Raw genomic sequence first — 21551 nt, 5'->3', positions numbered from 1 at the left:
AACTTGAATGTGCCAAAAAAAAAAAAAAAAAAGAGAGATTAAAATGAAATAGATTAGCTCCCTGAAATGTTTAAATTCATACATGGAGAAAGAAATTTGTAAAACCATCTGTTGATAAAATGTGTTCAGGAAGCAGTATTTTAGCATAAAGAACTCTGCATTTTTTTTTACTTCAGATCTTTGAATCCTGCTCTAGTCTCCACTTAACTTTGTGAACTGGTGTTACTTTTTTTTCCTCTTTGAAATGCTTGTTTCTGCTTGGGAAGCAAGGATGCCTCCATAAAGTCTTCCTTGGGCATCCAATGTATTAGCAGCTGCACAGACATACTACTCATTTCCACATCTTGAATGATGTAAAATGAATCACAAGGCTGTACACACTCTACTTTGGGCAGGTCTGCAGCTAAGCTAAATGCCCAGACTTTCGAATGCCAGCCACTTTGGGACCCTGGTGTTCTTCAACTTGCATGAAGGGACTGCTTCCTCAGCACACAGCCTCACATTGCCCAGCCTACATACAGGGCTACGGTTGCAGCTGTCATACTATTCCAAAGTACCAATCTCTGTTTTGTTGGGGTTTTTCTGGAAGGGGGTGTAAATGCATATGGGTGGATAGCTCTCCTTCATCACAATAACAGCTCCAGAACTTATGGAAATTATTGGAGGCTACTGTATAAACAAGGCACTTTTAAATATTTTGCCATTTAACCATTTGCCGTGCTGAGGTTACCAACAGCACATTTGCAATGATCTGTCTTGCCATGATAGACAGAGATACAAAGTGACAGCTTTTCTTTGCTCACCCAATAAATGCAAACTTTTTTTCTTCTGTAATGGGAAAGCAGTTTCTTCAACAACTTCAAGCACATAATTTAATATAATATGACAGTATCTGAATTCTTATGCCAAATGACTATGCTGACAGGAAATGTTCATGCAGAAAGTATTCATATTAAAGATAAGAACAGCAGGGTAAAAAGTGGAACATGAGAGAAAAGGAAGAACTACAGTGAATAATTTTTCATATACAAATAACTGAGTGCATTATTTCTCTTATAGTTAAAAATTATGTGGAAAATCTAAATGTAGATCTGCAAATGTATCCATCAAAGAGGAAAGAGTATTCAATAATAGTCAGCATTTCAGTTATTTTAAGACATGAATTTAAACATCATTTATTTGATAGTATTGGAAGTATTCCTGATTAAGGAATGCTTAATTTAATGCTTTTTTCAGATGAGACCTTAATGCCCAGATAATGGTTTCAAATATTTAATTGTTATGAAACAGAACTACAAAGCAATTAGAAAAACCAGAACAGATTTTACACACCTTATAGTAAATTTGGAATTGGTTGGAATTTTCCCAGTGTAAGCTTGACAGATCTGAGTTCTCCCTTGTTTGGAGACTGATCTTGCAAGTTACTGATGATGCTGTTGAGAGCAGATATCCTTTATCGTTTGGTATTCAACATCTTACTAGAGCAAACCTCCATGCACCAAAGTTCATGACAAATATGAAGTCTTGTCTTAGATGACTCTGCAGGAAGTTTAGCACTTCAAGGGGCATGACAGGACATGGGTCATGAGAGGACATGCACTTAATTGCATAATCCTGTCCAATTAACTTAGCAACTGCACTGGCTGATTTCAGTGATGGGCATAGAATCAAAATTGTTTTTTCTAACTAAAGTGTTTCTGAATGTTGACAACTACTGAGAATTAGTAAAAATATTTCTGTAACAGGAAAATTTCAAATCAAAACCTAAAAAGAGAATTAAGAAATCAGAAGCAAAACCCCAGTATATATGGAATTTTAAGAGCCCACGTTGAAGTCTTTTTCTAATGCCCAACTTCATTATCTCATGTTCTCACTTCTCTTAAGATATATGAATATATTGCTAAAATAGTCTGGATTTATAAGAACTTCAGTGAGAATCAGAAGTAATTTTCTGAAAAGAATATAACCAAAGCTATACAGAACCAAGGTAATCGGAGTGTCTAACACTAACAATTGCAGCCATGGAGGACTTTTTAATCAAATGGTATTTACGAAAATGATCGGGAAAGAAGCACTTAAAACTCATGACTAAATTCTCAGCGCTGGCCTCAGCTGTGTTTCAGTAGAAATCAAGAGAAGAAAATTACTGAAGTATGCTGGTGAGACAGATCTCAAAGCAGTGGGCCTAAATGGGACATAAAGGTGCTCTTCTTGACTGTCTTCGTTATAGATCAGCACAAATGCAACTTTTAATCACATCTGTGAAGGTAGGAATGAAGCTTCAATGTATTTTTTTTTCCAACAAATGTGCTTTTTGCAAAATTTTGCCAAGAAAGGAATTTTCTCTCAGAAGTACTAAAATGAAAAAAATATTTTAGGTTGGTCTAACATTAATTTTGAACCCATGTAGGCTGCTGGGGTCCTCCTAATTTTTGTAGGCATAGGGTTATTAGCATGACATGAAAGACTCACCATTAGCTGCACTTGTAACTCTTTAAATACTTTTTAAAATTTAGTTCTAAATTCCTTTTTAAAGCACTCTTTACAGGTATAAGTTAGTATCACTCAGGTTTTTGCTCAGGAAGAGCTTATTGACTGATTCACCTTGTGACATGCCAAGATCCATACAGGAGTTGCTATGTACTGTTATGTGTCAGGGCCTAAAATTCCAGCAAATTGACAGTTAAAATCAATTTTTTAAGAAAGAATTTAGAAAAACAATATGATAAAAATGTAATCTTCACATGCTTTATTTAGGAAACACTACAGCAATAATAAAATAGAATATTTGAATATCATGCTTTCCCTTGAAAGACTGAAATATGATATAAAAGCATTAAATAATAAATATACATAGTATTTTTCAGTGATAATAAGTACTGGTACACCTATTTTGTAAGTGATTCACCTAAAACATCAGTGAGAGGCTGAATGAAAGATTTTCAAGACTTTCCCCAAAACATTTTAAAAAAATCAAAACATTAATTATTCTTCTTAATCATGTTTATTACAGTAATACTGTAATCTAAAGGTAAGTGGATTCCAGTGGGCTTGCTATAAGTACATTCACGTGTCTGCCCTGAAGAGTTTCCAAATAGGTAATATGACAGCAGCAAATTTGATATTAATTTCATCACTGTTTGGAGATGGGCTATTAGGAAAAAAAGGCAAGAAAAAGAAATACTGAAGACAAGGGACAACAAGGGAGAAGAACGTATGAGAAAATCTGTAGTGAAGCAAAGGTAACAGCAACTGACAAAAATGAGTCAACACTTAAGTTCTGTAGGCTTTTCCCTGCAGTTCCTGCTTCTATAGATGTACCCAACAGCTGGATCCTCTGGCTGCTTACTCCCTAAGAAAATTGCTTTCACAGAAGTCTGAAAAGGCTTCTATGCCCAACAGTGATAGCAGGTATTCTGAAGGAAGGACAAAATGGTGCACGAGAAGGGCATGAAGTTAGAGAATGCTTGCAGAAACACTGAATTCTCTGAACAAGGTCAGCTCTGATGCTGCAGCATTTCCAAAGGGACCATGCCAATGTAATTCAGTCCCCAAATCTCCCTGGTACACGTGGTGTTCTCCTTCACTTCAGTTTCTGATGTAAAAAGTTTGTATAGCTCAAGACAGGAGTGTAAAACAGAGTGGTTATTTCAACCATTGCTACAGATAAATAAGCTTACCTATGGCTGGAATATTCCATTATTCCCGAGTTAGATTTAGAGAAACAAACCCCCTGGAATCTAATCATAGTGCAACGCTGCTCATGCATAGCAGAGAAGAGCATTCCAGTGAAGGACTTCAAACACAGCAACACCTTACTTTATGGTATCCTCTTCCAGGCTGGCGTTTGGGATCCAGAATGGAGTGCTGAATGTAGAAGGCATGTCAAAATGGAAGCCAAACCACCCTAAACCTGCAGCCTAGTCCAACCCTAGAGCAAGGTACTGTGTAGATGAACTTACAGTTCACCAGGCTGAAGAGACAGAATGCTGAAGAACACTCAGCATTTATGTGAGTTCTGAATCTCTGCTCTCCTGCATCTTTATGTATTTTATCTGCTTAAAACACAGAAAAAATCATGTGGGCAAGGACTAGCATACAAGTTCTCCTTACCACCAAGGAAGTTCCTTAACAGTCTTCAGTATTTACCTGCACTAGCACTGCTTGAAACCCAAGTACAGTGCAGGCCTCTACACCATTTTGCTCCCTTGTGCACAATACTCTGCCCGCTGGGTCAGATGATGGCCATGCACCCCCTCCTTCCCTGCAGTTACCTCACAGCTTCAGGTCATGCCACAGAAGAAGAGTAACACTGCTCTATGCCTGCCAGGGGGAATATGGCTGTTTGTGGTGAACCTTCAGCGTGGGGCAGAGTCCCTGGCTGCTGGGCTGGGACACAGCTCCTCTTCTGTTAGAGGACCTTTCACATAAGTAGCAGGCTTACCTGTTTGGCTTACCCAGCATGGGCAGTCCTTGAGAGTCTCAGCAGTGGCAGTCCTTCACTGGGATGTGCTGTGAATGTGGTAGTTGAGTGTGAGATGGAAAAAAGGGCCAAATAAGTGACTGACAAAGATGATGTCCGTCCTACTTCTAGCTCCCACTTCCTCCTGATGGTAGTCAGAGCGTTTTTCTCAGAGGTAGGTGCAAGTGGTCTAGAAATTAAGTTAATTCACATTCAGCTTTGGTTTAAAAGAAAGTGGCAGGTGCCACTGTGTTTTGTGAGGAGTCCAAAATTCTCAGTGTGTATTAGGCTCTGAGGATGCTCTGACAGCACCTATGAGATCAAGTTCATAAGAGCTTGGACAAGCAAGAATGCCTCACTTTCTGCCTGTTCATTAGGTTTACCGTTAAGGAAGGTGCTAAGCTCTTCTGCTTTGTCAAAACTAAGTTACACTGTGTCACTGAAGATTTAGAACTTCCAAGCTTTGGACAGAGAGAAGTAAATACTAAATTCAAGTTTAGGTATGTTATGTTTGCCCTTTACTAAATCTGGCCTCCAGTATGAAATACAGATCTATAAGGGGAGATATTAATACCTTGTGTCTTTAAGTCCCAACTGCCTATTAGAGTACAGTTCCAAAGACAAAGGTAGAAAGGAAAAGTGAGTCTGTAGAGGTTAGCTATTTTGAGAACTCTAGCTTTAGTAAGTAACCTTGTTTTCTTCTCCATTATTTGTTTTCTGAATTCGTCTATTAGAACTTGAGGTATCTGCCTTAAATGATTGTTCAACCTGAAACTTAAATTTAGTGACAGATTTTATTCCCAACAACAGAACACACGTTAACTCAGTTCAACAGAAAATGGTCTTAGCTTTTCAGTGTTCCTTTCCATCATTTTAGATGCACATGGCTTGTATAATTAGAGAAATTTTTGCAAAGGAAAGTAGTGAGAACAGATCTCCCTGCCTTTTCCCTGTTTGGATAGTCCCACTTAAGTCATCAGAACAACTTGCTGAGTAAGGTTACTATTCAATGACTGTAAGAACTGTGGGATCTGGCCTGCCAAATTGGAACAACTTATTGATCATTTTAGTATACACCTGTGAGTGCAAATGGGAAGTTTTATATTTCCAACAGTTTTCAGAAGCGAAGAATTTCAACATTTTGTACTTACTTAATAGGATTTTTAAGGTCATACTGTTTTAAATATCTGCTATATTTTGGCAAAAAAACCCTGTATGAATTCAGGGGGCATTATGCTGTTGGTATTATCACGTACAACAGTATTGAGTCTTGCAGTGAATATTAGCAGCCTTCTTTGTCTTCTTACATGTCGTCACATTATTTTTAATATTTAATTATACTCTCATCAGGCCACATTCTGATTATCATGGTGCAACCTCTGTGAGGCACTTATCTTATTCTTAACTTTCATCTTGCTGTTGAAACAATGCTAACTGTAACTGAGGCAGGATACAGGGGCAGTGCTGGTAATTCAGAACTTCAGGGATCAACATTAATATCACTCTCCCCACTGCTGACACATATGCTTAGAGGAGCACAATGACAGGGAGGGCAGAGATCTCCATACATGCTGCTTGACTGGCATCTAGCTTGGGCAGAGCTCTAGTTTGTCGCTCTGTCTGCTGGCATTACCTTATTTTTGATTACTGATTATAAAAATTCTTCCCTGCTGAGATAAGTGTTGCTACATTTTGTTTCTGCTCAGCTTTACTGCCTGCCAGCAGTGCTTTATTTAACATCTGAAGTTAAACAGTTAAAATGGTTTCTGTTATGGCTGTCTTAATGCAGTTTTCATGAAGTTATAAGCCTGAAGTCTCCTTCTCTCTTAATTTGTAAGATATTTTGGAGCAGTGTTTTTTGTTTGCTTGTGTGCTTTAGAAAGCAGATAGATTATTTTAAAGTGTCATAATTTGGGGAAAATTCAGACAGTTTAATAAAATTTTGCCACAATTGGGATGTCAATAGAATGTTTTAACACAACCTTAGGAACTGATCTAATATTGATTAGGTCTGAGAAATTACCCTCTATTGATTATTGAAAACATTAGAAATCTACTGTAGATTGCAAAGGAAAACAAAATTAGAAATTACCTAAAACTATATACTTTAAGCAACACTGTGGTAACATTTTTGTGCGCTGCAATAAAGATGGGAATGCAATCAGGATGTGATTTTTAAGTGTCCTTCCTTAACTTTTCTTGAACCAGGGGAAGTTACAGTAACAACTGTATTACAAAAGTAACAGATGTGCCTCAATGTCAAATAAGGAAACTTTATCTCAGAGTTTTCCCAATGAGAAGATTTACAGTGACTTTTGTCACAGGCTGGAAGGGATGTCTAGAACTAATCTAGTCCAACTTCCCTGCCCAAAGGAGTGTCAGCTAGAGCAGGTTACTAAGGACCATGTCCAGTTGAGTTCTGAGTACCTCCAAGGATGGAGACTCCACAGCCTCTTGGGGCACCTGTTCCAATATTCTACTAATCTCGCAGTAAAAAAAGGGTTTTAAAAAATGTTTAAATCAAATTTTCTGTATTTCAATTTGTGCCTGCTGTCCTATCACTGGATACCACTGAGAAGAGTCTGGCTGTGTCTTCTTCACGCTATCCCATCAGGCATTTTTTATACATATTGATAAGATCCCCTTTCAAGCCTTCTCTTCTCCAAGCTAAACAATCCCAGGTCTGTCAGCCTTTCCTTCTGTGTCAGATATTGCATGCTCTTAATCATCTTCATGGCCATTGACTAGACCTGCTCTGGTATGTCCCTTTCTCTTTTCTACTAGGGCGCCCAGAACTGGACACAGTACTCCAGATATAGCCTCAACAGTGCTGAGTAGAAGGGAAGGATCAACTTCCTCAACCTGCTGGCAGCACCTCCTAATGTAGCATAGGAGGCTGTTGACCCTTTTTGCCACAAGGGCACAATGCTAGCTCATGTTCGACTTGGTGTTCACCAGAACCCCCCAGGTCCATTTCTGCACAGCTGCTTTCCAGGTCGTTGGCCCCCAGCCTGTACTGGTGTATGGGTTTATTCCTCCTTAGACTGAGGACTTTGCAACAGCAGTCTGAACAACAGACAACAACCACTTTCAGAGTTATGTTCACACAGATGTACATTGCCATGCACCCCTGAGCTCCTCACACAGTTTCATTTCATGCAAAAAAAAAGCCACTGTCAACATAGATACCAGACTGTTACAGACACGCTGCCAGTTCTGGTTTCAGTGTGCCAAGCGCACACAGAAGTACTTACATTATGTAAGCATATCAAGTGCTTGTGAATATGAAAGGGACATTAACAAAAGTGTGTACACAGTTGTGCAGACCTGTATCTTAAAGCATAGTTCTGAGTTATCTTTGTTTACATCCCAGACTTAGTGTACTTCACCCATAAAGCTGGCTTTCTATTTGATGACTTCTAAAATATCACCAGTCTTTATTGTCCCATAAAGCCAACCCCCTTCCAAAACAGATATTTGCACCTTTTTCCCCCATCTTCATATTGTTACAAGGATTTTTCCTTTCTTTTCTTTTGCAAAAAAATCATGCTGACTCATTTTCTTGCTGCTTTAATTACTCTTGTTTTCACCATGACATCTGATACTGCAAGGGTGCACAATGTAATTAATTTGAGATATTTCTGATAAATTAATACAGCAGAAAACGTAATGAAAGGACCAAACCTTACCGACTTCCTTCAGAAGACAGTTCATTAAAAATCACTAAGAATTTTTAGTGTGATTGCTGTGAGCAGGAATTGACCTGAAGTCCTGAGAAAACCAACACTGCAAGTAGAGTTTAGTTTGACTTGCATTCCTAAAAGATCATCAACTAGAACTAGGATATTTCAATTTAAATTATTTTTATTTCTAATCTTTATTCCCTGATAGCCATAGTAGTGTTGGTAAACTCAGGCATGCTTCTGCTCTTTGATAAAATTTCACCTGTTTCTACATGAAAAATACATAAGAGAGCAAGTTAAAGAAGTGCATGTAATAGCTATGAGGCCCTATTAAGCTGAAGATCAAATCTGAAGTTTCCTTTTTCAATAATCTTTTTCTTGTAAATTGATTTGTAACATTTTTAAACATACTACAGTGTAAAGATGTCGTTATTCATCCTCAGCATTTTCTGAGTAAAAGACCTTCATATTTAGACAAAACCCGAAATCTCCTGTGAGAACTCGTGTTTGTCAGATACGAATTGTTCAGATGCAGCCTTGGCTCAGGAAACCCTTAAACTACTAATTGCTGAGTAGTGGCAAGTATATGAGGGAAGGCATCATTTTATGCACAGCCTGTTCTATATGCTTTTTTATGAAAACTCTGCTACCAGCAGCTGTCAGATTTGAGCTAATGGGGTGATATGGTCTAATCCAGCGCAGACTTACAAGGTTTTATGTTTCCTTGCTACTTCCTTATCTTTGTCATCATCTCCTTTGTTTTTCTTTCTCTCAGTTTTTACAGTGTAAGCGTGGCTTTCACTTCCTCCATTTCCCTAGCTGAATCTCCTTTTGATGGCATATCAATGTATACTTTTTCTACAGCTACAACTGCAGTCTTCTCTTCTTGTTCATACTACACCACTGTCCTACTCTGATGTTCATCTAATATTCCAGAACTGATATGCCCAGGATCAAAGATTTTTCCTCCTCATAACTTCTATCTTGTTCAGTTCCTAATGCATTATCTCCACCTCAGCACTTCTTTCCCATCCCATAATTCCCAAATTTTCTTCCGGAGCTGCCTTTCTCAGCCCTGGTGGATGCGTTCCTGCTTCTTTCCTTCCAAGTCTTTGCACCTTTCCTCTTTGTTACATTCCCTAGTCTTGTAGAACAGGTGAGTTAGGAAGGGAAATAGGTGCCTCTTCTACCTGCCTGAATCAGGAGTGCATTTAAAAGTCTCAAATCCTGATGCATTCAAACAGGAAGGATTTTTTTTTTTTTTTATTTTCCAAAGAACACATCAGCACAAACAAGATTAATTAACTTAAAGTTGTCCTAGACAATGATGCCAGCTTCTTGAAAGAAACTCAGAGTGCCATTCAACAGCTCAGGTCACTTAGAGACTAAATGAACATTACTGATGACCTTAACTAATAGAACGCTGATATGCAATGAAATTTTATAGTCTAGTAACATAATTAGCTAATTGCTATTATTCTCTCTGGGTGGGAAAGCAATAGGCTTTCTTTAACAAGCTTTGGAAGACAGAATTGGTTGTGTTACCCAGAAGTTCATACAGTGCAGTGCTGTGCATTTGGAAATAAAGCAGTGAAGTAAAGGAGCCTTTGTCCCGTCTGCTGACTACCAGTCGTTTCTGAGCAATACACTACCCTCCTGACTATGTAATACTGAAGATGATTTAATACATACCTAAGTATTTTTCTTCCAGATACTTTTTTTTTCCTACCAAATTAGGTTCCCATTCTAGATCCTATGCCATATGCGCTACATCGCACTTTCTGCTGAATTAAAGACTGAACCTCTGAGACTATTTATTACTCCTCTCCTTCTATTTCTTTTCTACACTGAATCCTTGCTGCACCTTCACCTCCCATCTTTCCTCACAGATACACCAAACAAGTTAAGCTGGCTCATATGGCTTTCCTCAGCTGTAGGAGGGTGGGGATGTGAAGCACATTTTGTAAGATGTCTGTCAAACCAAACAAGTAATTTCCAGAGGGTTTCTAACACCTACCAATTGTTATGGATATCACATTATTATCACAGTTATTTAAAACAGTTTTAGATTAGCTAAATGTCAATCTTGCTGCAACTGCACAACCTTCAGGACATCTCTGTGTATATGACAGACTCCCAACTGTGAAATGATTACTTAAAAAAACTCCACACCTCTAAATGAGCATGTATCGACAGTTTTCTTTAGGGGAAGAAAAAAAAAAAGATAAAAAAGTCCAAGTGAGAGTCTGCTATTCAGATGTATTGCTTTGGTTCTGCTATTAGTCTCTCTTTTGAGTTTGAAAGTGCACAAGATCAGTTTCACTACTGTTTGCTTCCACATTGTCAGTGCTACCATGCGGAGGTAGTATACACCAGTTAAAAAGAACTATATCTTTTGTTTCTTTGATTGTTTTTTTTAAATTCTCACAGACTTTGGTAACTTGAAAGCATGTATTTTGTTCAAGGAACAAATCAGAGGTTTCAATATCAAAACGTAAAAGAGTTTTTGCAAAAAATCTCATCTGAAAATGTTGACAGTTCTACTAAAATGACCAACCAGTGTTTTCTTCTGTTTAGTTTGTTAGTGTGGTCTTCCCTTACATACTAAACCTATGACAGGTTTCTCATATACATTAAAGTGATGAAAGAACTTCAATTGGGATTAGGCAGAGCTGCAAAAAAAGAAAGTTTTTTTCCAGTGGTACATGATGGTTTATGGCGGAAAAGGTACACGCTGAAAGTTCTGACAAAGTGTAGTCCAGAGACACGACTCAGGAGGTACAGGTATTAATACAAATGCCCCTGTCACTATACTGTGAACAACCCACAAATAATTAGACTCTGTGCAAGCAGCATGAATTTCCATTTTGTAAGACACAGATATTTATCCTAGTTTATCATGTACTGAGGCATAGTCTCAAGTATGTGATAATACATTCTGTCACCATGGAAAGTAATATATGTAATATCAAAGAATAAATGAAAACATTATATGCTGGCAAAGCTTCAATCCTCATTTCAACACAAATAAGGATTTAAAAACATGTAGAACTTTTCACAATAGCATTTTTTTCACCTAATAATTTTTTTGTCCAATTTTGTTAAGTCTGTAGTTGAGCTGAACTAGTCGTCTCTAACTATTCAATTAGGTATACCCAATGAAGGACTGGGCAGAAAGTTATTGCTATTTCACCCTTGAAAGGCAACGCTTTCCCTTGATCTTTTTAAGTTGTCTAGTGACATAGAGTAAAATTCTGCTCATCTTACATAAAAGAATCCAGTGAAATCAGTAGGATACCATCTTGGTAAGGGGACCAGGATTTGGCCCAAAATTGCACTATCATAAGTATATGAGCATTCTGTAGAATTTGTGGTCACACAATCTCCATGCCTAAAACAGAAACATGAGTTAATACTTTTGCTGAAAGTTTCCATAATGTAGTATTTAGCAAAGATGTGCACGAGTAGAGCTTTAATTAAACATAAGTAGACTCCTACCCAGAAATTGCTGCTAGTTTTTGATGAGCCTGATAGGCCATCTCACATCCTCGGGTTCGAGTTTTGTGCATTTCCGCATGCAGAGATGGGCAGGTGACAGAGACATCCCCGACGGAAATGACCAGCTCCCGATATAGAGCCACCTGGGTATTGAACTCCTGGACAAGCTGAAAAACAGAGAGGATTTGCTTACATGAGACGTGTAACTACACTGATAAAAACAATCAGGTTTTTAAAAAACATGTCCAGTCTAGGGCTTGTTCCTGCTTCTCCCGGTTTCACAGCATATAGGATCAAGTGCCCAAGGTTTAGTAATGACTAGGGCCTCCATGACAGCTGCCTCTTCTGTGAGCTATAAATGTTCATTTGCAGAAAAGTAGCATTTCTGCTTTTAAGCTCTGAAATTGTTTGAGTTATCAGTCTTAAATATTAAGCAGACAAAAAAACCAGCTGTTTTACTAGTAGCATGAGGGGTTTTTTGCTATCATAAAAGACAAAAATATCTCCAGAAATTATTGGCTTTGCTCCTCCTGCTTCCTGATTAACAGCACTTTTAGGGATTGGAATGTAGCATTTGCTTTTACACTGGTGATTTTGCTAATTGATTTTGTAATGATTTCTGTTCTGTCACTGGCCTCTAACCCAGATTTCAGACTTAAAATTGATCTGAAGTTACTGGCTGAGAAGATGAACCAGATAGGCACTTTCCAGTTAAGATTCTAGAAAGCACTTTTTCCAATGTGCGTGTGGGAAAAACAGACAAAGAAGTAAATAAACACTTCAACCTTTACAGGAATCCAATATCCAGCAGATACACATGGATGCTATTTGATATAGTGATGGAAAGATCATTACTGTTTAGTTCTTCTGATCACATACATGGGATTATATTTTAAGGAAACGAAGCATTTGCTGTCTCCTGAAAGAAAGCACATCAGACCATTTGCTGCACATGGTGGCGGGGGTGGAAAGCAGGGAGCAACAGAACAGAATATTTATTTATCTGTGTTTTGCTAATTTGACCTTAATTTCCAAACTACATAAAAACAGACACGAGTAACTGCTCATAATTCTGCAGCCATCATTACCACCAGGAGTTCAATATATCCCAACATACCAGCATGCTAAAAATCTGGATTCTATCAGATCTACCAAATTTTAAAGTCAAACCCTAAAATTGTCATACTCAGAAAATAAATGAGTCGCTTCTCCTGCAGTATCACATTCTGACTCTTCATGCATCCCACTGTAATTACTCTGTATAAGTGAGAACTAGTATCAGGATCTGTTTTTTGGCCGTGCTTTCTTAAATGTCATTGTAAGAGTAGCAAATAGGTTTCTCTGCTTCTGGAGCAGCAAAACAATCCCAATGCATTCCAGTACATCTGCAACCTCCCACCCCCAAACAAAACCAAAAGCACACACTAAACAAAGCCCCAGGCACAATATTTGCTAAACCTGGCTTCAACTCTCTCATTCTGTAGCTTAAGACAATGCATGAAAGCAATAGAGAAAAAGAACCTGTACTACATTGTGTCACAGCACAATTACTCCACATTAAGGAAAAGAGAACAGTATCTCATCCTGCAACTGGTAACTGGTTGCTCCAGACACATTTTGCCCGTTCTCACCTGACATCCCCTGTCTAAACAGAGGACACACTCAGCCACCTCAACATTGACAAGGAAAACAAAACCACACTGATGATGTTGCAGCACCGAGGCAGAGAAGAAGAGAAAAAAAAGACTGATTTTATCTCCTGAATCTTATTGCACCCTGACAACCCATCTGTAAATCATATTTTATTTCTAATCAGCAAATTCTACAAAGCTAGCACTTCTGTTTAACTAACCACATTATGCTGTTGGGAATGAGAAAAAAGGCAGGACCCAGTAGGATCCACTTGTTGGGTGTATTTATAGAGCTACTGTGGCAGCTTTTTGTTCCTTAGTGCACTGGGAGTTGCTCCCGATTGAAGAATCAGAGTGGATATCTGTCAGCACAATTTGCAGTATTAGAGGGAAAAAAATTGCCAGAATCCAGGAGAACAAAAGTAGCAGGTACATTTCCAATGCTACTGGACAGGGCTTTAGCGAGATCCAGATTTTTCAAGTAAAGTAGCAGCAACTTCGTTTTCTGTCATTGGTTAGAGGAGCAAGTTCGGGGCCCAGTGTCCAGCTGACTGTAGCTCAAGGAGCCAGATACAGGGTATATGGCGCTAGTTTGGAGGAAAAGTGCCACGATCCAAGCATTTTGAACATGAATGGAGAAAAATGTCATACCATAATGTGACAGTCCAAAAATAACACGGACGCAGGTGCTTGATCTGAGGTTCTACAATGGCAACCAGCTACTCTGGGGAGACTGGAAACAGGTACCACGTATGTCAGAGACAGAATTTCAGGGCCTCAAATTCCGAGTCCTGTTTTAGAAGGATTTTAGGGCAGGAGTGTGGTTACTGCACAAGACAGCAAGCAGAGAGTGCAGTGATGCAGTGGAGGTAACTATTTACCTATTTAGGCTTCAGTGAGTACAAGTCTGCGGACAGATTTGGCCGGATCCAGCAAAAAGCAACTCCAGGTGTGTGCTGGGGCGAGGGCTCCTGCTCCTGCAGGACCCGGCGCCCGGCTCCGGTCCCTGCCCTGGCTGTCCCGCAGTACCCAGCCGGCTCCCCACGGGTCTCGTTTTCCCCTGCCCTCTCCCTCCTTTGAACCGCTACGAGTTGGGCTGCAGGGCAGCACCCCCGAGGGGGACTGCAGTTTTAAAAATAGTGCGACTGCACGTGATAGGAATAGGCAAGCTGGCGGTAGGAGCGGCACCGCCGCCAGCGACGAGAACACCCGGAAAAGATAAAAATTAAGGCAAGCCATTCGTGGTACCCACCATCTTGCAGTCATCCAGGGCTCTCTGGGTCTGGTAGGCGCTCTCGGAGCCGCTGCCCCGGCGTTCACTGCCGCGGCCGTGCGGAGAGGTCCTGCTGCCCTGGAAGATGGAGGAGGCGGAGCGGGGGCGCTTCCTGCGCCCGCTCGGTGCAGCGCTCATGCACACGCATCCGCCGCGCGGAGCCACCCGCCGCGCGGGGCCCCGCGGGAGCGGGCAGCGTCTTCCCCCGCCGCCGGCGCTCCGAGGAGGGGTGCGGGTCCGCACCGCTCCTCGCCTCGCCTCGGCCCGGCCCGGCCGGGACCGCGCGGCTCACAGCAGCGAGCGCGGCTGCTGTGGGTGATAGCCTGGCACCTGCGGGAGGGCCCCGGGAGCGCGCTGCAGCATCGCCTCCGCTACCACGGGAAGAGGCGCAGGGGCTGGCGCCTTCCCTCCTTCAGCAGCATGTCAGTCCCTGCGGAACCGCCCCGCCGGTGGCATGCTCAGCCGTCCTCCTTCCCGCAGCCGGCGGGGGGGCGAGCGCGGCCGTGCCCGGCGGAGAAGCGCTCCCATCCGGCGGCCGCCGAAACCTGGCCGACGCTCCGGGCGGGGGAGCCCGCCCCGCCGCGCCACTACGCGCTGCCCCGCGGCGCGTCTCGCCGGGACGCCCGCCGGGAGCCGCTCGGAGGGGCCGGTGGGGCGGCAGGGCCCGTCGGGTTGACGCTGTCAGTAGCGCACCGCCCCCACAGGGCGGGACGCGAGCGGCAGCCGCCCCCCGCGCCCCACCGCCCCCCCGAGCCCGCCAGCGGCAGCCCCATGCCCGCCCGTGTGCCGCGGGAGGCGGATCAGCGCCGGGACGAAGCGCCCTCCCGCTGCGTGCCCCCGGGAGGAGCCGGGCAGCGCCTTCCCTTCGGGTGGCCGCAGCCTCGGCGGGAGGGCGCCCAGTACTTTCTCTACGGCCGATAGCAGGTCGCCCGTCCAGCTTTTGCCGAAGTTGATAACTAATCTTTAAGAAGCTTACTTTGAAAATATTTTTCTATTTAACAAAAACTTGGTTCACTGCTCAAATTTGTTCTCTCTCGCTGAAAAACATCTTATTGGGGCTCCAAGAAGAATGTTTGGAGGGTGTGATGCAACTACACTGTAGATTGTATTTGTTCATTGTAGAAAAGATTAAATAATAATCGACTGGAGAAATTGTTTCCCTTGTGCTCCAGCACAACAGTGCAGTTGCAGTTCACCAGGCTGACGCTCACAGTCCTCCCAGGCCCTGGCCACCAGTCCCTCCAATGCAGACGGTGGTGGGGCTGTGCCCATACTGTGTCTGCAGCCACTTTCACCAGGGTCCCTTGGGGACTGCACTGCCCTGGGGCGAGCTACAGCCTGGGCCAGCTTCAGCTCCAAGGCTGGTCCTATTCCTCTCTGTAGCCAGGTAGCTGTGGCTGTTTAGCTCACTTCTGGTATAATTTTATTTCTTCAGGACATTAACTAAAAGTTTTTTATGTTTCAGTAATGTGCTTGATACCAAGGGAATGCCAAACGCATCACACACAGAAACCAAGTCTTGCCGAGGAGCTTGAGTACGCCAGCAACAGCACTCTGACAGGTTGAGGGCCTCTTTTCAGGCTGTGCTGAGGATTACTGTAACACAGACACCCAGGTATCTACCTGAATCTGAACATTGCCTATTAGTCTACTTTAAAACTCTCTTTAGGCATTTCCTGCTATTTTCCCAGAAATGGAAGCTACTGGATATGTGTTAGTGTCGATGGGTTTGCAGCAGTTGCAAACACTGTCATCAATTTGGGTAAAACTAAAATGACCTTGTAATTATAATGTTACCGTTGTAAACACACTACTCGATCTTCAGCATCTAGAGCAGCAAGAACTTGCAGTTTGCAAGTGCTATTTTAAGGGCACAACATTTTTTTCTTCGTAATAAACTTAATTCTATTACTCACAGGAAATAAATGCTTGAATTTGGTGCTGCATGAACACAAGCTTTGAGCCAGGACATCATATTGCTTCAATATACAGACAAACCATTACCTAATGACAAGGAAAATATTTCAATACTGGCAAAAAGCAAAATGAACACATCTTCTCCTCATATCTATATCGAACAAAACATATATATTTGTAAAGGGAAATTAAAACATAGTACTAGGCCACATTAATGCTAGTATTTTAATCGTTGCTCATGTATCATGTTAGTCCTATGTTCTAGGCTTATTTCAGTCTATTTCAGGTCTTATTAAGAGCTACTGTAATAGCAATAATGAAATAATACTACTACTAAAACCAACAACAGTAACAACAAATCTACCAAGGAGTGCAGCATGTTTACTTGTACGTTACCTGTCTTGGCTGAAGTTCTAGTCCCTTGAAGTCAATGCCAGAAGTCCCACTGACTTTTAGAAAGGTTAGAATTTAGTTCCTGGTGATATATGTGCCTGGTATAAAGCTGAGTCACAGCTGAGTTCTGCCCTTCAGCCAACATCTGGAACAGTTTTGAAGTCCCAGTGTGTTCACTCCTGTTTGTTTGTATTGTCAGTATGTCCACATTTGGAAGTGGATCTGGTGATTCTTTCTCTAATTTATAAGACCGCATGTTTTCATAATTCTTCCATCTGACCTCTGAAATCATCACGGAATGTGATGAATTTGATGGCACCCCAGGGTTATGTTGGAAAAGCAGGAGTGATAGAGAACAAGTCAGTCTGGGATGCATAAGAAACAATTATTTTTGTAGTCTTCCCCGTTGTCGGGCTGGGGGGAAGAGCTCCAAGCTAAGCCACCAAATGCTGCAGCAGGGCGGGCAGTGGGAATAATAAGACTCAGTTTGAAAACATATACCACCAGGAAACAAAATGCTCTTTTTAGAAAACAAAGGTATATATGCTGCAACGCTTTCCTGATAAGAGAGAGACATTATTCTTTCCTCTTGTCTGAGCTACAGTTCCTGTCACAAACAGCCTTATTCTAGCTTCGTCTCATGATGTTTAGTGGATTGCAACAAGCAGGGGCTTGTTGCTCCCTCCCGCAGCACCCTCTCAAGACCATGGGTAGGTGACCTTGAAATAAGTTCAAAGAGTACTTGGCCCATTACATATTCAAATTCTTTGGCAACTCCACAGCTCATAATGAAATAAAAGTAAATATGTAGGCTTTGCTATACCTAGCCCATGTTGTAATTCTAAAAAATGAACTGAGATGAACTTTTTACTGGGGAGACTCCCTTGTTCCATTTGTTTGTAATCTTTGTCTAATCCATTTATTTCTCTGGTCGTCGGCTTCTCGCAATATTTCCCAAGGGTGAGTAGAATGTAATGGACTAGATAAGTTATGAAAGAGACACTGATTAGCTGAGAAATGTGAGGAGATGTCTTTGGAGGGAAAAAAAAAAAAAAAAAGAAAGGCAAAAAGGGGCAAAGGCAAAAGACGCCATTTCTGTAAAAAGCGATACAGAGAGAGAAGAAGAAACCCAGAAACAGGTACTGAAGAAAATGAAGGAAGGTAATTCTGCATTATCTCCTTAGGACAGAGCAATAAAATATAAGTTTTAAAGTTAGATTGAAAATGAAAACTTAATAACTGCAGAGACTTTTTCACATTTCTTTAAAATACTTTTTAAAAGAAAGTCACCTGTCTTTCTAAGTAAATATGGTACATTTTAAACAGAGCACAAATTTATTCCCTAAAAATGCACAGTCAGATCAGTGTCTGGAAGTAAAGTACTCAATTTTTGTACCAGGCTTCCCATGGAGTAAAACTGTTTAACCCTCATAAATAACAATATAATATTGCATTTGAGAATCACAGTTTCAACGGCCATTTCTTTTTTACTAATCATTTCCTACAGGCTGGGAAGTTAGGGAAAGAAGTGCAACAGGAGACACTATTCTGGCCTCATTCCATAAATGTGTCTTTTACGTATCCAAGATGTTAGCCCTCCTGACTTCAGAGATCCTCCAGCAGTGGCAGCTCCCTGCTCCCCTTCTCCTCAGCCGGTGCTCAGCGCAGGGCCTACCAAGTCAAATCATTTTGTAGCAAAGATTGCATATTAGTATATTTTTGTTGTCTATTAGTCTAATACCAAGATATAGAAAAGCATTTTTGACTCCAAATACAGCAATTGAGGTTTTTTTTAGATGTCTGAAAAAATTTACGTAGATACCCACAAAGCAAACACAGACATCCCTGTCCTGTGAAATTTACAGCCAAAAGACTATAGTCAAAAAAGACTAGCAATATATTAATGAGATTGTAAAGAAAATAGGGACATTTTTCTAAATTCTGTTGTGTCAGTCTCAGCAATTTCAAAGTTTACTTAGGAAACTAACATCCATGCAGTGTACTAGCAGTTGAGATACTAAGGAAGAGGCTTATTTTTCTTGCAGTCACTGGAAGTTTTAAAAAAATGCAGTTATTAGTGACTCCATCTGTACCTGTCAGCCCAGCATAGGCATGTTGCTCCTGGTTATGAATGCAAGGAACAACATGCTTAAACTAGCAAAAACGCCAAAATGGCTTAGTCTGCTTTACTTGCCTTCTCTGTAAGTGTCGCAAAAGACTGTGACACTTAAGTCATGCTCTGAGGATGCTAGAGATTATTGCAGTGAGATTTTTGGCACTTAAGAACTATTGTAGTCCTTAAATCAGAGAATGAAAGAAATTCTAAATCAGATAATCCAGGATATGTTCCCATCTTCTCTATTTCCTTTACAACATGTATTTACATATGTAATTCCAACATGAATTTATATTGAAATACCTGTGGGAGCACTCAGGTAGCTAGATAACTAACTTTCAAATTTAGCCAGATTTGCCCAAGGGATGTCACTGAGAAGAGCCTGGCTCCATCCTCTTGACACTTGCCCTTTACATATTTATAAATATTAATGAGGTCACCCCTCAGTCTCCTCTCCTCTAAGCTAAAGAGACCTAGCTCCCTCAGCCTCTCCTCATAAGGGAGATGTTCCACCCCCTTAATCATCTTCGTGGCTCTGCGCTGGACTCTCTCTAGCAGTTCCCTGTCCTTCTTGAACTGAGGGGCCCAGAACTGGACACAATATTCCAGATGCGGCCTCACCAGGGCAGAGTAGAGGGGGAGGAGAACCTCTCTTGACCTGCTAACCACACCCCTTCTAATCCACCCCAGGATGCCATTGGCCTTCTTGGCCACAAGGGCACATTGCTGGCTCATGGTCATCCTGTTGTCCACCAGGACCCCCAGGTCCCTTTCCCCTACGCTGCTCTCCAACAGCTCTGCCCCCAACTTGTACTGGTACATGGGGTTGTTCTTGCCCAGATGCAGGACTCTACACTTGCCCTTGTTATATTTCATTAAATTTCTCCCTGCCCAACTCTCCAGCCTGTCCAGGTCTCTCTGAATGGCTGCGCAGCCTTCCGGTGTGTCAGCCACTCCTCCCAGTTTTGTGTCATCAGCGAACTTGCTGACAGTGCACTCTATTCCCTCATCCAAGTCATTAATGAATATATTGAATAGTACTGGTCCCAGTACCGACCCTTGAGGGACTCCGCTAGACACAGACCTCCAACTGGACTCTGTCCCATTGACCACCACTCTCTGGCTTCTTTCCTTCAGCCAGTTCACAATCCACCTCACCACCCGATCATCCAGACCACACTTCCTCAGTTTAGCTGCAAGGATGCTGTGGGAGACCGTGTCAAACGCCTTACTGAAATCGAGATAGACCACATCATCTATCCACCGGGTTATGTCCTCATAAAAGGCTATCAAGTTGGTTAAGCATGACTTTCCCTTGGTGAAGCCATGCTGAGTGCCCCTAATGATTCCCCTGTCCTTGATGTGCCTAGAGACAGCACCAAGGACAAGTTGTTCCATCACCTTTCCGGGGATGGAGGTGAGGCTGACTGGTCTATAGTTACCCGGGTCCTCCTTCTTGCCCTTTTTGAAGACTGGAGTGACATTCGCTTTCCTCCAGTCCTCAGGCACCTCTCCCATTGCCCACGACTTAGTAAAGATGATGGAGAGTGGCCTAGCAATGACTTCCACCAGTTCCCTCAGCACCCGCGGGTGCATCCCATCAGGGCCCATGGATTTATGGACGTCCAGATTGTTTAATTGGTCCCTGACCCAGCCCTCATCAACCAAGACAGATTCCTCCTCTATCCTGACTTCTTCTGGGGCCTCAGGGGTCCAGGGCTCCTCAGGACAGCCTCCAGCAGTATAGACAGAGGCAAAGAAGGCATTCAGTAATTCCGCCTTCTTTTTATCCTCTGTCTCCAGGGCCCCCACCTCATTCATCAGTGGGCCTACATTGCCTCTAGTGTTGACTTTACCTGCAATGTATTTGAAGAAGCCCTTTCTGTTGTCCTTGACCTCTCTTGCAAGGTTTAATTCCAAGGAGGCCTTAGCTTTCCTAGTTGCCTCCCTACATCCTCTGACAACAGACTTATATTCCTCCCAAGTGGCCAGCCCCTCCTTCCATGATCTGTACACCCTCTTCTTCCACTTGAGTTTGCCCAGCAGTTCCCTGTTTAACCATGCAGGTCTCCTGGTACCCTTCCTTGACTTCCTACTATAATGACAAGGAAATCTAAGAAAATGGCCAATACAAGCAGATATTTTTTGCTCTCTATAATCGTGCTTCTATTAATATAATTTTTTAAAAATATAATATCATTACTAAAATAATGCTAATGTCATCAGCACTTCTGTTATAATGAGAAAAAATGAAATGCCTACTTTAAAAAAATAAACATTAGCATAACAAATCTTCAAACTTCAGAAATTAATAATTATTTCTGAAAAGAACAAGGCTAATATATAACAGCGACTTGAGGTGAGTGCGGGGGCGACATCGGGCTGTAACCGGGCGGTTTTCGTACTGCTCGGGTCCCCCGAGCAGCAGCCCTGAACTGCTTCCCCCCCCCACCCCGGACCCGGAGGTTCCCGGCAACGAATCAGGAGAGGAGGGGGCGTAGCACCACCCCCTGTTGATTGGGTGATAGAGAGCCTCCTGGAGGGTAGGGACTAGTCCCTGGCCAGAGGGGAGAGGGGG

At 41.9% G+C, this 21551-nt stretch overlaps 1 protein-coding gene across 2 annotated transcripts in view; it reads right to left on the bottom strand.

Annotated features, from left to right (window-relative positions):
- RGS7BP (regulator of G protein signaling 7 binding protein) overlaps positions 1-14739 on the bottom strand; it is a 45006-nt gene extending 30267 nt beyond the window's left edge. The window contains exons 1-2 of one of the 2 annotated variants that reach the window (XM_068423559.1): positions 14527-14739; positions 11644-11810 (exon numbers count right to left, since the gene is read on the bottom strand). In XM_068423559.1, coding sequence (XP_068279660.1) covers positions 11644-11810; positions 14527-14685 — 326 coding nt within the window. In that variant the 5' untranslated portion in view covers positions 14686-14739. Of the gene's footprint in view, positions 1-4444; positions 4492-11643; positions 11811-14526 lie in introns of those variants that run through there. The other variant, XM_068423560.1, reaches the window with a different exon arrangement.
- Positions 14740-21551: the final 6812 nt, after the last annotated feature.

This window comes from Nyctibius grandis, chromosome Z (assembly GCF_013368605.1).
Source record: "Nyctibius grandis isolate bNycGra1 chromosome Z, bNycGra1.pri, whole genome shotgun sequence".
NCBI classification, from domain to species: domain Eukaryota; kingdom Metazoa; phylum Chordata; class Aves; order Nyctibiiformes; family Nyctibiidae; genus Nyctibius; species Nyctibius grandis.
The sequence above is the reverse complement of the archived record's forward strand: the minus strand, read 5'-3'. Positions and strand labels throughout refer to the sequence as shown.